This window comes from Styela clava, chromosome 8 (genome assembly GCF_964204865.1).
Source record: "Styela clava chromosome 8, kaStyClav1.hap1.2, whole genome shotgun sequence".
NCBI lineage: Eukaryota > Metazoa > Chordata > Ascidiacea > Stolidobranchia > Styelidae > Styela > Styela clava.
This window is the reverse complement of record NC_135257.1, coordinates 16,012,730-16,031,327: the sequence shown is the minus strand read 5'-3', so window position 1 is coordinate 16,031,327 and position 18,598 is coordinate 16,012,730. Positions and strand designations below refer to the sequence as shown.

Below are 18,598 nucleotides of genomic sequence, written 5' to 3'. Positions count from 1 at the left end.
TCGATTCAAATATACCAAAGTTTTTAAATAACTATATTTCAGACCTACTACCTATTTCCCTGTAAAATAATCCTACCCTGAAAATAAGACCAAGCCTGAATTTTAGGAATGATTTTAATATAAGCCCTCCCATTAAAACAAGACCTAGTCAATAACGCAATTTTTTTTTACCTGGTCGATAGCAAGAAATCTCTCCCATACGCTATAAACGAGTAATCTAAAACGTGTGAGAGAGGAAAACGTGTCATTTAAGTAATGGATAGGCGAAACCCTCCTAATTCTGTACTTTCTAGTTTTGTTTTTGATAAATAAAATTATAAGACATTCCCCTGAAAATAAGCCCTAGTGGTATTTTTCGAAAGAAAATTGAAATAAGACACTGTCTTATTTTTGGGGAAACACTGTAATTGTGTGAAAAACCCAGAAACACAGCAATATTCAAATCTCTTCTTGTGGATAATATTTGAATGTAATAAATAAGCAGAGTCTAATAAAACACAAGTTTCATAATTTTTCTGGCATTATTTAATCACCTAGCAGTGTTTTCAGGTTTTCAATAAAATCAAAAACTTAATCAAAATATACACAATTCATAAATAAATAACAAATTCAGGTTCTTTTCCATATACTACGGTACTGTACTACCGCTACGCACAAATCATATTTCTTATTCCTGGTTTTGTTTCTATCCACATAACTGCTTGTAAACAAAATATTTTATACCGTATAATTGGTCAGCATAATAATATGAACATTTTCGCATACGGAAGGCTACAATACTTTTCGTGTTTTGCCTTGTATTGCAGTAGTCACTACGATATTGTCTCTTTCCTGCTTTATTCAGTTGTTTTGCTGCAACAGAAAATCAAAATAAAGCCTCTCTTCGCGCACTACATGCACTACGGTATTTATCTGATTCAAACATTGAATCAAGTTGCTGACTTACTTGTTCTCACTTATTAACACTCTCTTCTTCTAGTCATTCGCTTTGTTTTCACATTATAGAATCGATATCAAAGTGAATACAGTCCCTTTAATCCCCCAATCGCTTTTAGATATACCCGGTATGTTAGTCGTTGGATATACCTGACATCTGTACTAAAATCATAGTTATTCAGAAAACAATGCTCAAATCCCATGCGACATCCGGTGATCGGTTGAATTAGTTATGACCCCGCTCGCGTCCCCCGCTCGGTCGAAATAAATACCATATTCGAAATATTTGTATTTTCTTGCTATACTTAACAAATTTTGTGTGGCGGCAATAAATCGGTGTCCTACCATGTGAATTGTTTCAACACAGGATAGGATCAGGGCTAGATTACCGATTAAGCAAAATCAGCACGTGCTTAGAGCACCAAGAGAAAGAGAGCACCACAGAAATGTCCATAGTCGAATTTTCAATGGCGTTTCTCACGTGTATTATCAGAGCTAGTCTGACCGGTATGCTGGTTTCTTTCTAAGGTATCATCTTGAACCTCTATAAAAGTTTTTGGGCATGAGAAATACTCCCAAAAATATCATGCAAATTAGGCCCAATTTGGCTCTCATTCGGTAATGAATACTGAATCAATATACTGTATTCACTCCTCTCAAATCTATTTTTATCAATGCGGACCCTACGAACAGTAATTTGACTGACTTGTATACATCACCCATAGGCTCAAGTTTTTATTAGCAAAAAATATTTCTCATAGCATTAAGTCAGCAAACATAGATATAGTTCGAGTTATGACATTCCCTATAAATATATGTCCTATGAATATATAATAGGGGGCACTCAGTCTTCCGCATTATCAAGTCCAACATTCCTCAGATGTGTATAAATTTTCTTCTTGCCAACACATGCCTTTCAATGAAAGCTTTTCTCCCAATTGTCATCATAAAAGTTTATCATTAGGTTTTTGAATGTACTTGACGTTGACAATGTGAAAGTTTTATTTATTTTTTGCATAAGTTGCTAAGTGAAATTTTCCCAGACGTGACCAATTTTCATGATCATGATTTTCAGAAGTGGTTCTCAATCTTCTCCAAATCTTTTCTGTAACTGTTTTCAACACCGCTGCTCCTTCCAAGCTCCAATGCACATATCCCATGATTTGTTATCAGCTGGCATGTTGAACAAAAATTCCACCTAACTCAATATTAGATATCTAATTAGGATGTCATTATTTTCTGTATTATTTCTGTATTTCTTCTGTAATAGAAAAAAAAAAACTTTTTGTGGGCCTTTTTTTTATCATGTAACTTGGTAAAACAATTATATAGCCAAACCTAAACTATATATATTGTAGAAAACCAGACAACCTTATCCATTCTCTTTTATACCATATACTAACCCAAGAATTCTTATATGCATAATTAAAATAGTGAATATGGGGGGAGCTGACTCTGATGACCGTATGGTCGTATCGCTCCTCCCAGTCTATACCGAAAATCTATACATTTTTATTGTTGCTATTGTTTCAGTGTTGTTGTTTTTTCTGGTTGACGAAAATAAATCTCTCTCTCTCTCTGTAGATGAATTTATATCACTGAGTTGCATTTAATCATTTTTCACGTTGTGTTGGTTGTCAAACGTTTAAAAGTGTCGGTTGTCAAACGTTTAAATGGCGTTACATTCTAATTTCAATGATGTTTATGAGCGTCAGTCGTTTAACGTTTGAATAGATTAGATTTGTATCTCGTGATATCAACATGATCAAGGCCCATCCACCGGAATTAAAGAAGTTTATGGATAAAAGATTAGATTTAAAGTTTGTGTTTGGCAGTCGTCGGGTGCGGTCGCATTTTTGAACGGCGCAGAAAGATTAGATTGACAACAATGAACCAGCACTTAGGAATATCAACAAGTAAAGGCCGAAATATGAAATTACATGGCAGCATAAAGGCAACATACGGACATCATAACAGAATCGAAAGATGAATACAACAGGGATTGATTCAGATATTTTATTTTGTGACAAAGAGTATGATATACTGCTATTTCTAGAAATTCCGCTTGAATACTGAGTATTCAACTATATATGTGTAAATAGTTTGCAGTGTAACTTACAGTGTAACATTTTTAAACATTCATTTAGTGGCATATTTTTGATTTGTTCTCTCTGTGTGTATACCGGTACTGTTTTAACAATGTTGGCCACGTCAATGTATCAATTAGGCTACAGACCTGCTCACGTGTGATTAGTGTTTTTCCTAATAATTGCTTTTTTGAGTGTCCGCACACCGAATTTGCCGCCATGGTTTTGCGTTTGTTTGTATATTAAACCACTTATCACCTTTTCCGCAATGCCTAATTTAGCAAATGGTATCCCCGACAGACGAACCAGCGCCTTTCTGAGATGGAGTCTGAAAAGAAACCGTTAGAACTAAAGGTGACCCCAAAGACATCAACTCCACAAGCAAGCCGAAAATAAAAAGATCAAGGAAAATGAAAAACAACAACCAAATCAAGATTCAGACAGTATGAAAAATCAAGGAATTACAAGCGAAATACCAAAGACTCTGACAAAAAGAAAAAGACTGTTAGATTTAAAATGTGTATGAGATTCACATTATATGAACTATGGACTGTTATAAAAATATGTGTAAAACATTCATACTATATGAACTGTTTTACACCAGAAAAAAACTGTAAAATCAAAAACTAGTCAGAACTCTTGACTACAAAAACAAATGAGAAAGATATGAAACGAAAGACTTCAGAAAGAAACGCCCGCGAACCAACTTCAAGAAACCGCGCGATTGTAGCATTTTATATTGTACTATAAATATTTCAATTTCGTGTACAAAATGGACAGACATTCTTCTTCTTCACAGGTATTTCACGTTTCCTTCTTTCTAATCTTTAAGGCGTTCTATATTTGGTATTAAACCCAACGAGGTTTACTCAAAAATATTTAATTTATTCGATTTTGGCAGATATTAGCATTCGTTTTCTTTAAATATACTTTACGTTGACTTTAACATTTTTTTCAAAATATGATTTCATATACGATCGTATTTCGAATCAGCGCTTCAGGATGTATTTGGCTCATCACAATTATAGCCGGAAAAGCTTATCAACGCAACACGCGTATTTTTTATTTTTTTCAGCGCTTCAAAATTTATTATTGTGAAACGAAGTGTATTAAAGCTAAGCATTGGTAGTAATCTGTCACCTAAATTATAAAATTAAACCAACGCCAAATCTTTTTCTTTCCATACACTGTATAACACACACACATTCTGTCTCATAATCATAATTTCAACTTTCTTATGTATATATTTTCACTGCACGCCCAAGCTTGGCCACTGCTCCGCAGCTAAAGTAGGTGCATAGTATAGGATATTGGGTAATTTTGCTGCTTTTGGTTAAGTTACGTGTTTAGACTTAAAGTCATACTAATCTTAAAATTAGAAGCAATCTCTCAGTCATAAAATACGTAACAATTAGACGTCCTGTAAGGTACGATGACGATAACGCGTCATGCCCTAAGGACACCAAAACCAGCATAAAAGCGACCAATCGTTAGGAGAGAAAAGAAAGGATAACGATGGACAAGTAATTAACGAACTCGGGCTTGCAGTGAAACTTTGATTTTATGTGACTTATCAGTCATGACTTGGAACTGTTCTTTGTATTTGCAAATATACAATTGCAATATATGTATTCGGTACCAGGAGTATGTCTTCTTCATAAGATCAGATCAGAAACAACAGCAATACAGAAATAATAGCAAAAATTCAAATGTTCCCTAAAAATATGAACTGTTTAAAATACAAATGTTCCCTAAATAGTTTTTCATGGCTTGGTTTTTCTTAAAAGCTTTCATGGCTTCATGAGTATGACTATCGTCGCAAATTTATTACATTCCACTCCCCACATTATCTTTGCATGAGGTTGTAGGTATTGGTCATTATCAACGTAATTGTTGAAAGAGAGTACAACAGCCCGAAAGTTTATTACTATCGTGTATTTTGTTTTTTAAGTTTGGCCCAAGCCTCATTTAATTGGGCTTGTGTTTTTGTGTGCGTGCTGGTGGGCAGGCACATGAGATACTTCATGTTTTAAACTTTTTTGTAGGTTTTGCTTGCCCTCCAGAATTCTCCATTTTAAATTTAGGTTTGTTATGGAGTTTTCGAAATAAACTATCTAATAGCATTTCACCATAACTTGAATACTGTTAAAAAGCATCATTCATTGAACGTTTAAATTGCATTTCAACGTAAATATGCTAAAAAGCATCAATCGTTTAACGTTTATTCAGCATTTAAACGTAACTTCAATACTGTTAGAAAGTGTCGGTTGTCAAACGTTTAAATGACATTACATTCTAATCTCAATGATGTTTATGAGCGTCACCGTAACCCAAATACTGTTAAAAGTGTCAGTCGTTAAACGTTTTCATCGTAACTTCAATACTGTTAAAAAGCGTCAGTCGTTTAATGTTTAAATAGCATTTCACCATAACTTCCAAAACTGTTAAAAAGCGTCAGTCCATTAAACGTTTGAGTAGCATTTAGTTTCAATACCGTTAAAATGATTCTATTGAACATGGGTTAAATAACACGGGAGTGCAGACACGCAGACAGGGCCAACAATACCCTATAAATTCAAAAATCAGGGTACATGAAATACAAATCGAATATCACAGTGATAGTTACTAGATTTTCCACTAAACTTTCCAATCTCTGCTCCCAAATAGTAACCCATAAGGGGTATTACCAATACAATGATTTTTATTTGCGATTTAATTAGATATTTCAACATTTCAATATTTCAAGTCAAGATTCGTGGCAGTGTCATTAAAATGATTCTAAAAGTTGAAAATTCCCCTTCCTGGCTGATAACAACAACTTTATCTTATCAGACTTGGACATGTTTCCAACATATGGTAAAATTTAAAAAAAGATATACAAAATGCAATGTGTAAGTAACAACAAATAAATATTGCAAGAGTAGATCTTAGATTGAGCAATCTCCTTTCATCAACCCTTGAAGGTTAGTCAAATATTTGCCATCATGATCTTGCACTTCTTTCAGTCTCTATCAAGCATTCACGAACTAGTGCACGAGCATGAAGAATACCTGTTATTTGATTTTTAAGTTTATATTTTAAAGGCTTTAAAATTGCTTCCATGCACTGGCACAGTCTTCCCAAAGTGAAAAACTGCAGGCAGAACGTTTATCTTATTGATTACATGCGACACTTGACCAAGTGTCCAATACACAACAACCAATCTATTTTGAAAATGTGCTCATATCACAATCAGTCCATCGTATGACATATAGTCCCTGGTTACGACTTGGCTAAACCGACCTAATTTGTCACAACTTGCATTATTAGCATTGGACATTAGTAATTATGGAGCACAATAGTTTGGTCTCAGGGAACTACTGCTGGATTCCTTCGAAACAAGTGTGGGCGTGGCTCATGCCAGAGTTTATGAGGCCTGAATATAGGCTTGCTGAGGTATTAGGACTCTTCTAAGTCAGGGGTGTCCAACATGTTTTGTTGGTGGCGCGTGGGCCATATAACCTGCTGCACACCCCTACTACTAAGTGATTTGAGTCATGTCAGTGAACTGGGTTTAAGGAATGCTACCCAAGTGGAGCATACACATGATTATTGGTAATATAGTCTTCTTCAAATAAATATGAATTGTACCCATTCTCGAAGGTGAGTTTAGAAAACCTTGAATAACACAGATATTTCTAATTATGCTCTAATTATCTACCTCTTTTCAATCTCTCAGTCGCACTTCTACTTCCAGCATATGTTGGCTTGATATCCTTTCCTAGTTCTTCAATGACAGCCAGTAAATCGGCATATTTGCTCTGAGGAACTGGACTTTGACGAACAAACATTTGTTGCCCTGAACCACCAGAACCTAAAAGAGCCAGCAATTACAACAAATTCCAAATTTTCCTTCGCTATAGTTTATTTACTCCATGTTATCTACACCAATGAGGGAAAACTGTAATACATACATCAAGCACTTCATAATATTTGCTTTCTTATATTAAAGTAAATTTTAGGTCACCTGATGAAGATTGTTTGCTTGCCATTTGAAGACAGAACGGAAAACTTGAACAGTGCTTCCACAAAACAGTGAATTATACCAACAATTTTAGGATAGGCTATCGCTATTATGATTATATCTGTGATTAAGAAAATATAAGTAATTATTAGGGAGCATAAGTGTGCACTACAAATACGATTATAGAAGCAAATATAACTCAATCTATATATAATAAAGGCTATGGAATTATGCCTTAGCGGAAGGTGTGAATGAAAAAAAAAAGTCTGATTAGGATATTGTCCCTAGAGCAGGAGTTCACTACTGGTGCTTAAACTGTAGTTGTGTGAACTCAAAACCACCGAACTTAGACAATCACAATTCTACATTGAAATTACTTTACCAAACCATTTTCGTCCAATGAGCCATCATAGGTATTTGTAAAAGTGAAAATAAAATAAAAGATCAGGGGTAAATTTTACATTTGAAACTTGTAAAGAGTAAATGAGAGAATACAGGTTGAATACTCCTGAATTAAAATTTGATGCAAATACAGATATTAGCTCACGATAAAGTCAATAATAGGAAACAAAAGTTGACTAACAAAACATATAACAGTACAAATCAGTGGACAAAATTAACAAGCCTAAGTCAAACTACTAACAAAAATCGAAGAAAGTAATCTGCATTAATAAAATAGTTATTTTGCATAGAACTTGATTTTGAAAGTTCAATTTCAATTCAATAAAAAGTTCAATTAATATAACAGCATAATCATTAGAAATAAGAAAAATCATAATTTTGATTGGCTACTGATTGTCTGCAAAGATTGTACATCATGTTTTCCTTCTCTCAGACATTCAAGTTTTTTACTGATTGATTGGGCCTTCCTTCTTCTCACATGAACAATATGCTCGCCGGCTTTCTGTGTTAAACATATGCATATTGAAGCTAGTAAAGTGAACTGTAAGACAATGTTAAGCAATTTTTCCCCTAATATATATGTCAACCAATGTTAATTCAATACATTTTAGCTTCATAATATATCGGAGCCACGTCATAATATCTATGGCCAGATTTGAGAGCTGCCTACTTTACCTAAAAGAGTGCTTTTTTTTCTAAAAGGGTGTTTTGGAGCTTTGTTACTAATGAAAACAAGAGTAACTCTTTATTAGGATTGTACCAGTCAAATATTTTCAAATGAAAACAACTAAACACAGGCAAACCGTTCCATTTGAGGGATAACTTCCAATGTTTAACAAAGGTATATTCATATTAGCAATGGAAGCTCAGTTTTTGCCAAAAAATAATCCATATACCAGTGCTACTAGTGGGTCAAATTAAGTTTTTAAATTAATGTTCTATTAATTGTCACACAAAATGAAAGAGAAAATCATTTGTTTCGAAAACAGCATATATTTAAACGAAAACCAAAAGCGAACCTTGCTTATTCTCAGTGCCCCAGTCTTCTCTATGCCATGCACGCCATTGTTGATCATATCCTTGGATAAAATCTCGAGCATCACTTGATTATCTTCAATACTTTCTGCCATCCAAAGCTGAACAAGATTACAAAATTCTTTCAGCTCACGAGCATGATGGAATTGTGAAGCATAGTCACATATAAGTTTATAACAGGTCAAGAAAGGACGCAACAAATCCATGAGAAACGTTATAACGTTTTTTCCTCTGGAGTGATATCTCAAGACACTGCCATTTTTCTCTAATGCTCCGGAATGACAAAGAAAATTTAACCCTTCTTTGTAATCAGTATTTAACTGATTTGGTGCAAATATAAACTCCTTATAAAACATTTCCCTCATAAATTGAAATTCATTCGAAACGTCAGCAAAATGGATATCAAATTGTTCTGTGTCACATTCAAGTAGCCCATGTTTAATTTGAAGATCTATTGCTACCAAGGCTGGTTTTACAAAAACATGAATGAGTTGATTTCTATAACTTGCAACAATAATGTGAATTGCTGCTCTGTCACGAACCACAGGTTGCAATATAACCAGCTTTTTTGAAGATCGTGTAGAGATTGGTTTTTCATCTTGTTTAATTCTCACAGTTGCTTCCTCAGCGTTTTTGGAATCTACTTTTACAAGATGGTTGTACTGGAACAAAACATGCTTAACAACGTCTTCTAAGTTTCCACTTTGAACTCTGACTTTGACATTACATCTACGAAGTAAATCCAGAAGCCATTGAATCTGTTTTATTAAATCGATGAACTTTAACCCTCCAAGACTATGAATAAGAACGGTTGCGATCAATGACCAAACACTGATAACCATATTTTTCTGCTGAATTTGAATGACTTTGAATGCAAGATCATTAAGATAACTTTGTTCTGCTGAAGTTAAACGTAGCATGTATCGAGGATAACATGAATGTATTGCACGATCCATGTGACAGCACTCTTTTCTGATTGAAATTGGCTCAGAAAAATGAACGTGTAAACTTCCGTAGTTTTGTTGCAGAACTCCAGTTGCTTTAAATAGGCCTGATGTTGATTCCTTAGGTTTTGGCACACCAAGTAGCTCATATGCATATAAAGACTCTTCCAGGATTCTATCATAAGAAATGCTAACAGGAACAATCATGATGTCATATATTTGAGCTTTCAAATATGGCTCAGCAACAACAGAGAACAGACCCAATTTTGGATTCAAGGACTTTCCAGATCTACTTCTTGTACCTTCAATGAAAAATTCAATGGTACGATCGCCATTTATAATCAAACTGTGAACATATTCCGTAAAAAGAGCCCAATATAATCTATCTGTTCCAAAAGAACGTCGCATGAAAAATGCACCACTTGATCGAAGAAGAAAACCAACCCCTTTCATTGTCATGAAGTCCATGCCTGACGCGATTGCGGGAAGCGGCAATCCTAAATGTACAGAAAGAACAGAAACAACAAGAAAGTCCATATAGCAACGATGACTGGGCATTAAAATAACGGGGTGTTCTCTAATCGCTTTTTTTAATGCCTCCAGTGTATCAGTGTTATAATAAATTCCTTCTTGGTAAATCGTATTCATAACGTGATACATTGAAAATCCGAAAAATCTAACCAAATTCAAATGTTCCTTGTATGCCATTTCTTGAAGAATTTTCGAAGCATCTTTCAGAATCTCTCCCTTATCTTTTTCTTCCTCTCTTGCAATGTTTGATGCAATCCACTGTACACGGTCGGCATCAAGAACCCCTTTCCAAATATCTTGAGGAGTTCGATCAATCTTATGTTTATATTTTTCCGGGTAATAAATTCCTTTTGAAAAAGTGATAGGGCCAAACCAACCTAACTGTTGAACCTCTTTCAATAAATTGGAATATCCATGTTCTTTCAAATCTTCACTTGGAAGGTACAACAAGTCCATGATTTACTAGACTATATAATACAGGTAGGCCTACCTACTATCAGACTCTAAGATTCAAGCAACAATTTTTTTAACCTTATATCAGAAATATCCTATATACGGTACAAACTGATCATTGCAGTTATGTGGAATTATGGGGATACTCCTGTCTGCCTGACCTGAACCTAGTAGACTACCCTACAGTCTGACAGTAGTAAACGTTAATCAAAATTAATTTTGAATTCTATATTCACTAAATTATTATTTATCATTTTAAACTCATACTCGTATTCGTACCTATATCATTTTTAAAATTAGTGGATATTTTAAATTGTTAATTTTGCTGTTTTCTAGTGTCCGGTTGCATTTTTCAATAAGAAGGAAACAAACTGCTTAACTATGAAACACGCTACTATTCGTCGTATTCGATCGACACCAAACAGTGACACCACACTTGTAAAAACCAGTAAACAGAGTTGACAACTCACCAGGGGATCGACATGCAGACCTGACATACCGGTACCGGTATTCGTTCAGGTAAGCGCTCTTGTAACAGTGGACAAAATATTTTGTCTTGCCCCGACTGCCAGGCTTCGTTACTTAAGAATCGCGACAAAACCCAATTGCTCTCAGAATGCCTCGCCAACCTTCAGTTTAGCCACCGTTTCGTATGTCTGTTGTCTGTACAAATAAACTTCATGAAGGCAATGATTACGAAATAAAAGTCAATATCTATCTGATATACAGACATGCGGTACCTACCTACGCACTACAAGACACATGGGGTTCTCACTCCTCACACGCGATGCAACAATAAATTAATAATGGTTCAAAGGTTTTGTTTTTCAATCGAGCGCCGAAAAAAACATGGTTTCGACAATCAATCTTGTGCAGATGATGATAAACGACAGTGGCCGGTTTGTAGTCATTTACGGATATATTGTAAACATTTAAATGCCATTGGCACATTACATAAAAGTGGACGCCATAATATACTTGCTACTACTGTACTGATATTTTCCGGCCTCCGTGAACTCCAGCGGCATCCTCCAGACCAAGGGTGTGCAAAGCTCTTCTAAACAGGCGAATGAACTATAAAAATGTTGGGAAAAAAACAAGGCTCCTTTATGCCGATGCATACAGATCGTGATAAGTTATACATTAACAAAAAAAGTACGAATCATGCTATCGGCAATAAAACATTTTTCCGTAAACATCAAACAATTGAAAAATCCTTCAAAATATCTCAAAACAGTTTTTCAAATTTTATCTGCAATATACGCCCTGTGCCGTTAGCACATCGAAAACTAAGTCTTATTGTTATCCATCTCCTAAACCTTTGGTATATGCTTTACAGTTTAACTAATTTAGTAATTGGGACAAGATGGGGGAGAAGTATCCAACGACATTTTCAGACCACTTCTATTGAAGCAGATTCTTGAATTGTAATGGTTGTAATGGTCATTAATATCACACAATGATCAATATTTATTAAATAACAATACAGTCCTACATATAAAAACATATAAATCTACAAGCAACACATTTGACATTGATTCAAAACAAATGAAAAAATTAAAAATTCTATCAAATACTCCAGGCTTGATATCTTGAGTCATACGTTTAGGAATAAATTCATTTAAATTTCCATTGAACGAATGATGAGTGAAGATATAGCAAAACACATGCTCATATCTAATGCAAACGCTTCCATATATGTCCAATTACACGCATGTTCAGTTTGTAATATATTTAGCAAAAGTCTATAAGAATTATTATATTTATACCATTGGAGAACAAACTGCCTAATCATATGTTGAACAACAATCCGGATAACACTCAAGACAAAGATGCGTTAAGATTAGCATCATTGAAACAGTTCGAGGCTACGAAACAAAAGTAATGAAAACAGCAGAAATTCATCTTATGAAAACTAGGTAAGTAGGCATGTCCAAAATGTGTTTCGGGTTAATTATGCTGATTTTTTTCAGTTTTCTTGCAGCAAAGGCTATAATAAGACTCCATAACTTATTACCTGCACATAATTTTCATAAAACGTTCAAATCAAATAGATATTGATTTCCTCTACATTATATATAAACTTAATACAAAATATATAGCAACAGCAAATAAAAAGCAAGCATGTCATCTTGAAAGGCTCATACCAACAACACAGCCTTGCTTTTGATCAAAACGCATTCTTATCATGCATACTCAAAAGTGCAACACAGTATTCTATCAAAGTTTGCACGTATATTTGGAACAATGTGCTCTGTTTCTGTGTATGCGGTAGAAATATCATACAATTCAGTCAGAATCTTCTGTTTCCTCGTTTCGTTCAGGGGAAAGTTCAGAATTATCCCCAGCTGCTGCTAAATCAAGTATTGTGGATTCTAATTTGGAAACCAAATTGTTGCTGTTGTTGGCATTCACACTTTTAGTTGAATCCTTCTTGTCTGATGATTTTGAAAGTTTGAGCGTAGCAAAGTCAGCAGTTCCACCGGAATGTCCAAATCCTTCCTCCTGAGTTATTTTCTGAATTTTTAACATTAACAACATTAGTAAAAAAACCTATGGAGAATAATGTTGGCAATGGCATGGTTATTTACAAATGATAAAAATGATCCAGAAACTTACATCCTCCTGATGTGTTATAAACAACTACATTCACCAGTGTATATTCCCAAAATAGCGAATTGTCATGGTTATTACGGTATATAGAAAACATGATCGTAAGGTCTACCAACTACTTCATTGCAAATGGCCAATATTATTTCAAACATACAACCATAAAATCAACATTATGAGATTACACAACTTTTACAATTAATTTAATCTATTATAGAAATTGAAGATTGATCACTGTCGACTGACAAAAATCTAATAGCCGACTCCTGCCAACCAGAAGAGGCTGAATTCGAGCTGATTTAATATCCCCGGAATTTTGATTGAAAGTTAGATAGGATTCTGCAATGATAGCAGAACCTATTTAGATTGGAATCTGTTTTTGGGGGTGGGAGCTTGGAGCGTTGGACATAAAAATGTTGGCATCGCAGCTCGCAGGTTCGAGATGTTTGTTTTAAACTCCATGCCCAACACCTCACACAGAAGGCTATAAATTGGGTGGGCATTAGGCAATGCTAAACCGGATATAATCCGATGAGAAGCTCTTTATTTCTATCAGTGGCTGCTTGTGCAGAGAACTATGTGAAACGAAGGAGTGAAAAGACATCGAAAAAAAGAGATTTTGTAATTATTATATAGCAAACAAATCTAACTGGTTCGTCCTCTGATTGTTCCGCAGTTGCGGCTTGTATGATTGTCGTTGACAATGTATCATCTGTAGCAGGCGTCTCATCGAGAGGTGAGTCCTCGGCAGGTTGTCCATCTTCATTTTCAACCTATAACATGAAATTACATTAAACAATCATGTAAAACATATTCAATAAACACTTTTCGGCAAACTTAGCATAACATAAAGCAGTGATGCTAAACTGCGTAGAGTATATTTCATACCTGTGATGATACAAGAGTGTATGTCGGAGAGGTTTCCTTTGGGGATGGATCCTCAGGATCAGGCAGTATTGGAACTATTAAATTGTCTCGTGACATTAAATTGTATTTGACAACAAAGACAGTGAATCTACGACAGAGGTGACTTTCATTCTGCAATGTAAATAAAGTTCACATCTTGCTTCATAACACCTGTTCCAGGTTAAGCACAAACCGTAATAGCAAAATAATTTGCTTTAAAAAGATTTGAATAAAAATATACGTTAAAGATACATTTTAATCATGTTGGAAGCTAAAATTTTACGATCTTTACAGCGGTTCAGTAAGATTTGTCTAAGGAACTTACCGTAGTTAAACGGAATCCAAAATTAGTTTTATTTGCAAGTTTTTCATTAGGAAGACAGATTGCCAAAATTACCGTACTTTCGTTTACTACAAATCATTTAATTCATCAGCAAAGTAATGATTTATATCACTTTTTACAAAGAAAAATAGCCCTATAAAGTTAAATTAAATAAGATTTTGTTTACTATTTGACATCGTAGAACCACCCCTGAATCCCACATACACAATAAGAAATAATATTCACTAGCCTCGAACTCATCAAATATGTGTCTATGGTGATAATAAGCATGAGAAAATATTCTATAAACTCTTCTACATACAGATCCTAACTTCGCCACAGATGATTCTTTGATGCTGACTCTGAAAAACGTTAAAAATGTTGAATTGTGCATTGACAAATACTCATATGACTTTGAGCGATATACTGACAAACATATCACATAGATACCTTAAAATTAATAATTATTTAAAATGATATACCTGTGAAACGAAACCATTTACCATCAAGATGTATCATTTATCTTCAATTCTAATTTCATATTCAGATATAAAATTGAGTTTGTAGCATGAAGTAAGGTAAAATATCATACCAAAAAAACTTCAAGTTGCATTTTAACCTGCTTATTTCAAGAATTTCGAGCCGAGAAAAAAACAATATATTTGGTCGAACAATTTTCCATTTCATTTGTACATGTGTCATTATTATAATCAATTTTAGGCAAATATTGGTACAAAATCAGAAAAATCGACGACTTGATAGTTGGTTCATTATGCTAAGTATTAAGAACAGAGTGAGACTTCCCACTGTCTATTCTGCTTGCAATGGCATATTATGGGAATGATTATAAGCAAGAGAAGATGCTAAACTCCTTATCAGAGGATGATTCACATTACCGCTGGTTTGTTGCAGCATCATAAGTCATTAAAGTTCATGCATCTGAAACAACCAAATGTATAGCTATTGTCATACATGATCTGAAATGGTCCCAAGATGAGAGACCATTGAAATATTCCCTGTCAAGTGTTGTACCTGCTTGGAAAATACTTGTTGCTGTTTAATAAACATGCAGCACCATCTAATGTATGTCTTGTGTAATCTATAGCAGGACATTCTTTGGGAGTTTTATGAGCAGCACAAAGAAATATCCACTGCTCTGTTGCAGTCATCTGTGAACATGTTTCAGCTGTACATTCAGTCTGAAGCTTGACCGCAAGCCCATTAAGTTCCAAGCAAAATTGCCTGCAAATATAAAGAGATTTTTATAGGGTGGTAATTGTGTGATTACAATATTGACATGTGCGTTTTATTTTATAGGGCCCAAAGAGATTCATTTATGAGACAAGATTGTTATAGTGCAATATTATTGAAAAATCAGACTTCGCATCTTCCTGGTCAGCTTTATTTTCGATACAGGAAAAGTAGCAGAAGTCCTAATCTGAAATATGAAATCAAATTTTCTTATGATTCAATTTTGAACTTTGAAAAGTCAGAAAACAAGATTCTCGTCAACAATGTAAAAAAATATTACGATTGGTGATGTTTATGTAATTAAAAACCAAAACTAAAATTTTTGTTTATCCAAAGTCACTTTTTCTGAGTTACATAAAGGATAGGACTAATAGGTTGATGAAATATCATGCATACTGAATTTGAAAAAAAAATAATCAGATGGTACTCAATTGTATCGTCATAGAAATTATGTATTATTATGCGGTCACCTAAGATGTTCATATTTCCATACTCCTTCATCCTGACCCTCTGGAGCTGATAATATTTGATCAATATCACTGTAATCTTTACGAATGGTTTGTTGAATATATTGCTGGACAGCCAGTGTTGTATCCATCTCATCAAAACTCTGGTCTGGCCAGTTATAGAGATCCTGAATATTGGGGTAAACAAGTTAAAGATTTGAAATTGATCTGAATTGGAAATGACAATTTTAAAAAAGAATTGTAATTTAAACAGGATTTTGGAACATGCGCAACAATCAACTTTAGATATTTTGGTAAAAACAGTACAGCAGTACAATGCAAATGTTTGTAGGTATATTGGCTTTTCATTTTACTCAGAAGTTTGTTAAAGGGATTTGAGTTTTAGACAAGCCTATGTCACATTAAAAACTTACTCAAAACAGAAATAGGCCTAGGCATATTGAAAAAGACTTTGATTTGAAAATATTCAACTAAGGCAGTAAGGAATCAAAATAGAACAAATAAGCTCCAATTTCGAGAATTTGGTCAAATCTTGACACGCAAACTGATTTCTAATTTTTCAGTTTTAAATTACACTAACATGGCTTTCAAGGTTCACTTACAGCACTCTTTGTCCCAGGTGGGTTCCTTCTTAAAATCTGGCCAGAACTCATCTCGGTCTCTTTCATAACCATTACAGCTTGAATATAATTAAAGAACAAGTAGAATGTAAATTCACAGCAACCTAAACCCCAACCAAGTGACCAGTCTTTGAGAAAATCTTTATCATGTAGGCTACTTTTATGAGAAAAATATCCTCGAGAATTTATCCTGATAATAACTATTGCTTATCGGTGTAGCAATTTGATCCCACGCGTAAAAAAAAACAGTGCTCCCCCCACTGATCAACATTCTCTTTATTTCGACTCATCTTTCAACACAACACATAATACAATACGCAAGAATGAAAAAATATTATGTGCACAGTAAGTACAGAAACCCTAACTAAGATTTTAAAAAGACCAAAAAGAATCTTATCAAAGTTTAAATAGTAGATATTTCGGAAAATCAAGCGAACAAACATCTTGAACTTAGGATAAGATGGGCTTTACATATTTATCGCGAGGAAAGCTGATTTAGGCTTTATATGGCCAATTTACGGACAGTAGTCGGTTTCCAGTCCATGGCGGGTGTGGGATTAGTTAGCCAGTTATTTTTTCGGATGCAGGAACTTGATTTGATTGAACTTTGCCAACTGTAGAAAAATACAAATTTGGCACATACAGACATGATGCGTAGTCCTATATCAAGCGCATAATTTCAAAACTTCAGAATACCTAGGTGTTAGACAAGCAAGTATTTACAATCTAGGGGTGAAATTGTTACGCATTAGTACTCATTAGTAAATAACGATTGTGAATTGGAGTATATTATATTAACAATAATTAAGAATTTGATTATATATATGATGTATTTTTAACCCCGCCAAGGCATCCATTGCAACAAACAGGACGAAAATTTAGCAAAGTTGCTGTATCGTAAAATGCGGTGTGAGCCTTTTAAATGCATTAGTCAAAAACTCGAATTCATGAGGCACTGGCTGAGTATCTTGCGTAAAAATGTATATGCGGGAATTAAGATGAGTGCGCACAAGGCCTTCAAGTGCGTGATAATTGTGTTTCCCGGAAAATAAAATAGGGTGGTATTTCAAATTTTTTTCGAAAAATAACGCCTAGATCCTATTTTGGGGGATGTCTTTTGTTCTCATTGTCCAAAAACAAAATTACACAACGCGGTTCATATTTATTTAGAATGCTAAACATAGAATATTCAAAAATAATCAAGCTTTTAGAACGTGTAAGAGAGATTTTATGCTTTCGACTAACTAAGACTAAGTCAAAAAAAAAAAAAAATTTGCGCTATCGATTAGGTCTCATTTTAAGGGGAGAGCTTATATTGAAATCATTTTCAAAACATGCTGGGTATTATTTTGGGGGTAAGAAAATATATTTTGGCTGGTTATAGGTGTTGGTGGACAACAGTTTATCGTCTGTCGTTAAACGACGACAAATAGGCAGTAATAGATTAATATTATTAATCTGAAAAACAACAGTGAAATCTTACCAAAATAACAACATTATCCCTATATCATTTTAGGCTAGGTCTTATTTTTGGGGAAACACTGCATATGCCCATGTCGTACAAGAAAAAAACAGTGGAATCACAAACAATAAAGTGATGGACACCGACACATGTTGGAAAACCAAACCATCACGTAAGCGACATATAAATTTTAGATTTTTACCCAATAGACACAGGATGCAGTATTCGGGTATTTAATTAATGTTCTGTAAATCGCTTTGTACAATATCTTCAAGCACAAGTGAATATATTCTAATTGTACTGAACTAGGAGATTTTTTTTTCCATTTCTATTGAATGCAATGTACTGCAACACAATATCATTGGCGCACGAAGAATGCCACGACAACATAAATAAAAATGTTATGACTGTGATTTGATGACTTTTAAAAAATGTGAAATGGAATAAAATACAATTCACAGAAACGTCATCGTTTAAATTCTAAAGGAATCTTTATTAATCTACGGCCAATCTATGTTAGTACCACATCACAAAACCGGAATGAAGTTGCCCTCAGGCACTTGAATATA

The 18,598-nt window shown here is 34.3% G+C and overlaps 3 protein-coding genes across 3 annotated transcripts; all 3 read right to left on the bottom strand.

The window, feature by feature from the left end:
- Nucleotides 1-5,409: 5,409 nt before the first annotated feature.
- LOC120346755 (cyclin-dependent kinase 2-associated protein 1-like) lies at nucleotides 5,410-7,149 on the bottom strand. The gene is made up of 3 exons (XM_039416572.2): nucleotides 7,030-7,149; nucleotides 6,724-6,876; nucleotides 5,410-6,073 (listed from the first exon to the last, which is right to left on the bottom strand). The coding sequence occupies exons 1-3, from the start codon at nucleotides 7,052-7,054 to the stop codon at nucleotides 6,006-6,008; spliced, it is 246 nt and encodes an 81-aa protein (XP_039272506.2). The 5' UTR covers nucleotides 7,055-7,149; the 3' UTR covers nucleotides 5,410-6,005.
- Nucleotides 7,150-7,303: 154 nt separating this feature from the next.
- On the bottom strand, nucleotides 7,304-10,459 carry LOC120346752 (dihydroxyacetone phosphate acyltransferase-like). Its single transcript, XM_039416566.2, has 2 exons — nucleotides 8,448-10,459; nucleotides 7,304-7,930 (listed from the first exon to the last, which is right to left on the bottom strand). Exons 1-2 carry the CDS (start codon nucleotides 10,392-10,394, stop codon nucleotides 7,799-7,801), a joined length of 2,079 nt encoding a protein of 692 aa, XP_039272500.2. The 5' UTR covers nucleotides 10,395-10,459; the 3' UTR covers nucleotides 7,304-7,798.
- A 1,382-nt stretch (nucleotides 10,460-11,841) lies between these two features.
- Nucleotides 11,842-16,775, bottom strand: LOC120346754 (MOB-like protein phocein). Its single transcript, XM_039416571.2, has 7 exons — nucleotides 16,550-16,775; nucleotides 15,951-16,114; nucleotides 15,262-15,471; nucleotides 14,480-14,591; nucleotides 13,890-14,039; nucleotides 13,652-13,774; nucleotides 11,842-12,908 (listed from the first exon to the last, which is right to left on the bottom strand). The coding sequence occupies exons 1-7, from the start codon at nucleotides 16,619-16,621 to the stop codon at nucleotides 12,681-12,683; spliced, it is 1,059 nt and encodes a 352-aa protein (XP_039272505.2). The 5' UTR covers nucleotides 16,622-16,775; the 3' UTR covers nucleotides 11,842-12,680.
- Nucleotides 16,776-18,598: the final 1,823 nt, after the last annotated feature.